Here is a 4,711-nt window from a genome sequence, read left to right on the forward strand (position 1 = left end):
GAAAATAAAATAAAGGATTAACGTGAATAATTTATCAAGTAGAGGATTAAATCTGACCTTTTATCATCACGTAAACTATAAGTAACTATAGATATTCAATTCATTGCTTTGGTATACTATAGTCCATATTTTATATTTTATATTTTATATAAATAAAATTTTAAGATTAATTAATTATTTTATAATAAATATTCTATTTTAATAATATTAATTGTAAACTGAACCTCAATATTATATATTCCTAACTTGAAACTGAGATGTACTTTATAGAAAAATAGGTCATACACAATTTGCTTATCCAATATTAATTAAAAAGAATATTTCTTAAATGAATTGGCCAAACACAAACTACTACTCTCCAATAATACTTTTTCAAAAGATATATTTTAAACAAAAGTACTCTTAAGAGCATGTTTGGATGAGCTTAAAAGCTGGTCAAACTAACTTTTAAGCACTTTTTAACTTTTAGTAGTGTTTGGCAACCAAATAAAGGGCTTAAAAAAAGTTAAAATCTGCTTGAAAAAGCCAAACCAACAAGTTGGATAAATCCAACTTTTTTGAAATTGGCTTAAAAGCCACATTGCTTTGACCAAAGATATTACATTCTTATCCCTTATAATTTTTCTTAATCCCGAAATTACCCCTCAGTATAAAAAAACCTAAAACATACAATATCTTTCTTTTCTCCCTTCTTGTTGCAGACTCTGCGTTCTTCTTCCTCTTCTTGTTGCAGACTCTCCCCAACTTCAGCTCCAATTTGAAAGCATCTTCAGTCCAGTAAGTTTAATTTTCCTGTTGAATTTCAATTCCTAGTGTGTTTTTAAAGTTTTGGATTAAATTTGATGGGAAACCCCCTTTTTATTTGGCTTTTTCTTGGGTTTTGACATGAATTTGTGACTAATTGTTCAACTTTTCCTTGGATTAATTTCAACTCTATCGTTTCACAAGAAAAGGCATATTATAAAGTGTTTTTCTGCTTTGTTTTTTCTTTTGGGTACAATGAATATAGTTTTCAGTCAACCAAAAAATCTTGTTGATAAAAGACAATTTTCATGTTAATAAGTAAAATGTACGTATATTAACATGAAAATTGTACATAAGATGGGAAAATGTACATATATTTATAAAAATTTAACATGGAATTTTATAAATATTAAACTAAAATTCCATGTTAATAAGATGGGAAAATTTGTTGGCGAAGTTGAGGCAGAGTCCAATTTTGGGTTTGTTCCTTTCAATAGTGCTTGCTATTGTAAGCTCATGGCGTCATTATCAAAGATGGTGGACTGTTTGTATTTTGGGTCTCAAGCAATTTTATTCCTTGAACAAGAATCTGGAGAAATTGACAATTTTGTTGGAAAGAAACTGTAAATAAGCTAGATGCTGATTTCATGCTTTTCAAAGATTTTATTGGCTCTTTTATGAAATATTTTGAGGTAGGCTATGGTGTTTGTTGCTAATGGTTTGCTCCTAGAACCTAGTTCATCAAGATGGATGCTCGAACTTGTTGCTTTGATTTTGTAATTGGTGTTTCTTCTGCCTCCAGTTCATACAGGGGGCAAACATATTTACCAACAGCACAATTTTTTGAAAAAGAATAGCAGTTTTGTGTAAGTTCTTAGTTTTGTGTTGCCTTCTTTAGTTCATCACGGAGCCTCAAAGCAAACACTAAAGGCATTCTTTCTGTCAAACACAAGGCCCTTTTAAGCTTTCTTTATGCAACTGTAGTCTTAGCTTCTTGGTTGTTCTGCTTTCTTCAGATTATTTACATTCAATCATGCCGGACAATGCTAAGTGGGACGATAATACACATATTATATTTCTTGAGTTATGTGAGCAAGAGGATATACACTCTCTCATAGAGTTTATGTCTAGCGAAAACACTGCTACATCTCCTGCAGTTGATGAGACATCCATCGAGAAGTGTATTGGCACGTTAGAACAAATTTCTGATATTCTAGCTGGGAGTGAAATTTACAATTTTACTATGAATATGTTCCGCAAGAAAAATAACCGACAAATATTTTTGGAGATGCCTATTGATGAAGCTCGCAAGTCTTGGTTGGAGTTTAACTATCGGTTATACTTCAAGAAAAATGGATAATGTATCGTTGCGGTTGAGTATTTCTATTATTCCGTGTTCTAACATTGTGATTGTATGTGTAAACGTTATTATAGTTTTATGTGTAAACTTTATATATTGTTTCTTGTTTAGACGTTGTGATTGTATCATTAAACTTTTATTTAATTAAAGCTTCTGTTTGTTGAGCTTCTATTGTTAAGCTTCAGTTAACATCATTTGTAAAGCTTCAATAATGCTTCAGTAACTTCAATTAGCTTTTACTTAGCTTCCCTTTACTCTATGTTTGTATAGCTTCAGCTAAGGTTATGTTTAGAAAGCTTCGGTTAACTTTCTGTTTTCATTTTCAGTAAAATGGAGAGTTCGAACTCTAGTGACATAGTAGATCCTTATCCAAGTTATTCATCAAACGATGAAGATGAAGAAGAATTGGAAGAAATACAAAAGGAGCAAGATGAGAAGGAATGGACGGCTTTATTTCAAATAGCAGGTAAATTGATTTTGATGTATTACGAAAAATACCTATACAAGGAACCTTGTCGTACATCTAGTCGCTCTGGAAATGTATTTATTCAAGAGATATTAAGAGGAAACGAGACTCGTTTTTATGAAAATTTTCGATTGAGGAAGTCGGTGTTTGTTGATCTATCGAATGACTTAACTGAAAAGTATGGGCTTAAACCCACACGTGGAATGTCTATACACGAGATGTTAGGCATGTTCTTGATAACTTGTGTACATGGAGCTGGAAATCGATTGATACAGGAAATCTTTCAACATTCGGGAGAAACAATTCATATACACTTTCATAGTATTTTAAAGGCTATTTGTGAGATTGCAAGAGATATAATTAGACCACATCAAAATTATAATGATGGTGCAGGAGCTCACAAGCCATGTAATGGTCGATATCTCCCTTTCTTTAGAGTAGGAAACATTTTTACATAATTATTTTTTATTAAACTTATAACTTAACTTTTATAAGTATTACTAACTTAAGTTAAATTTATACTTGTAAATGTATGTAGGATTGTATTGGAGCACTTGATGGCACACATGTTAAAGCAAGATTACCGCAAGGTTAAGAGATACCATATAATGGACGTAAAGGTTATCCGACTCAAAATATTCTTGCTGTCGTAGATTTTAATATGTGTTTTACATTTGCATGGGTTGGGTGGGAAGGAGCAGCTCACGATAGTCGTATATTTGGTGAGGCCCTTCGTAGACCGGAACTCAACTTTCCACATCCAATTGGAAATAAGAATTATCTAGTTGATGCAGGATATCCGCACATGAAGGGATATATGGCTCCATACAAAGGAGATAATCTGAGATATCACCTAGCAAAATTCCGCCGCGGTGCAACAAGACAATTGCGAGAACCAAGAGAGCGAATTGAAAAATTTAACTATTTGCATTCTTCTTGTAGAAATATTGTAGAGCGCACATTTGGGGTTTGGAAAGCAAGATGGTCTATTTTGCGAGATATGGCTTTCTATCACATTGACACTCAAAGAAGCATCGTACTTGATACTATGGCCATTCATAACTATATTAGAAAGAAATGTAATATGGATGATGCATTCCGAGCAACTGAGAATGGGAGATATGTTCCATCTATTGATCCTGATATTGGTACATCTTTGAGAGCTAATAACAATATAAATACGAAAAATATGGAAGAGCAAAGTGATCTTGTTTGGATGGGCCTTCACGATTTGATTGCTAATGAAATTTGTGAAGCTTGATACTTGTAGTTGTATGAATCTTTTAAAACACTAATATTTATTATTTTACATTCCAATTGAGAAATGTTATTTTGTTTCGTTCTCTAGAAATATGCATATAATGACCTAACTTTCTATAGAATTTGAGAAATCAGTGTTCTGAAAATTTGATGCATTGATTTTATATGTTGAATCTTTATTAGTTAGAGGAACAAATTATTTTTCTTTCCTCTAGTGTACAAGCTAAAAATGAGAGTTCAAGAATTATATTTGTAAAAGCTATCTTAAGTAATCATTTAAATTGAAATTAAATTAAAATATAAATTATTTTTTATTTGCATTAATTTTGAATCAAATATATTATAGTAAACAACTCCTTTATAATGTTAACAGCTTTAAAGATATTTATGTCTTTTTAACAGAAAAAAGTTCTTACCAAACACTTGTTTACCAAACACTTCAACAGCTTTTTTTAAGTTTCAACACTTTTCTTTTGATAAAATTTTAAACTTTATTTCCTGGAAAACAAATACATGCACTAATCAGTACAAAAAAACCTTCACTATATAGTTGGACATGCATCCCCAACCTATATATACTACTTTCACTAATCAAATCAACTACACACTATCAGAATCTATCTAAGGATAAAAATTCAATGTTTGTAGCTTCTTCTCCAAATTTAACCACATTGAACCCCTGCAATGTATATCTTGTACTATCATTCTCACCAACTCTTCGGCCTTTCTTTTCTTCTTTCTGAAAATCCTCCAATTCCTTTCCTGCTATAAGTAGTATACAGCTCCAGCTAGAATCATTCTATATATAACTGCGTCTGATCTTCTTCCTGTTGCATATTTACTGGCCCAACTTATTTCTTCAGACCATATCTTGGCTTTCC

General features: G+C 31.6%; 1 protein-coding gene across 1 annotated transcript; it reads left to right on the forward strand.

Moving 5' to 3' along the window:
• Positions 2,435-3,831, forward strand: LOC109227603. Its single transcript, XM_019392802.1, has 3 exons — positions 2,435-3,007; positions 3,109-3,160; positions 3,266-3,831. Exons 1-3 carry the CDS (start codon positions 2,435-2,437, stop codon positions 3,829-3,831), a joined length of 1,191 nt encoding a protein of 396 aa, XP_019248347.1.

The sequence above is a fragment of the Nicotiana attenuata genome, chromosome 6, assembly GCF_001879085.1.
Source record: "Nicotiana attenuata strain UT chromosome 6, NIATTr2, whole genome shotgun sequence".
NCBI classification, from domain to species: Eukaryota; Viridiplantae; Streptophyta; class Magnoliopsida; order Solanales; family Solanaceae; genus Nicotiana; species Nicotiana attenuata.

What these genes read in the sequence shown, in the direction of transcription:
- LOC109227603 (XM_019392802.1), top strand. Translation starts at nt 2,435, where the DNA reads ATGGAGAGTTCGAACTCTAGTGACATAGTAGATCCTTATCCAAGTTAT. An exon ending in GATATCTCCCTTTCTTTAGA is followed by an intron (nt 3,008 to 3,108) that starts GTAGGAAACATT and finishes AAATGTATGTAG; the next exon opens with GATTGTATTGGAGCACTTGA. An exon ending in TAAAGCAAGATTACCGCAAG is followed by an intron (nt 3,161 to 3,265) that starts GTTAAGAGATAC and finishes TTGGGTGGGAAG; the next exon opens with GAGCAGCTCACGATAGTCGT.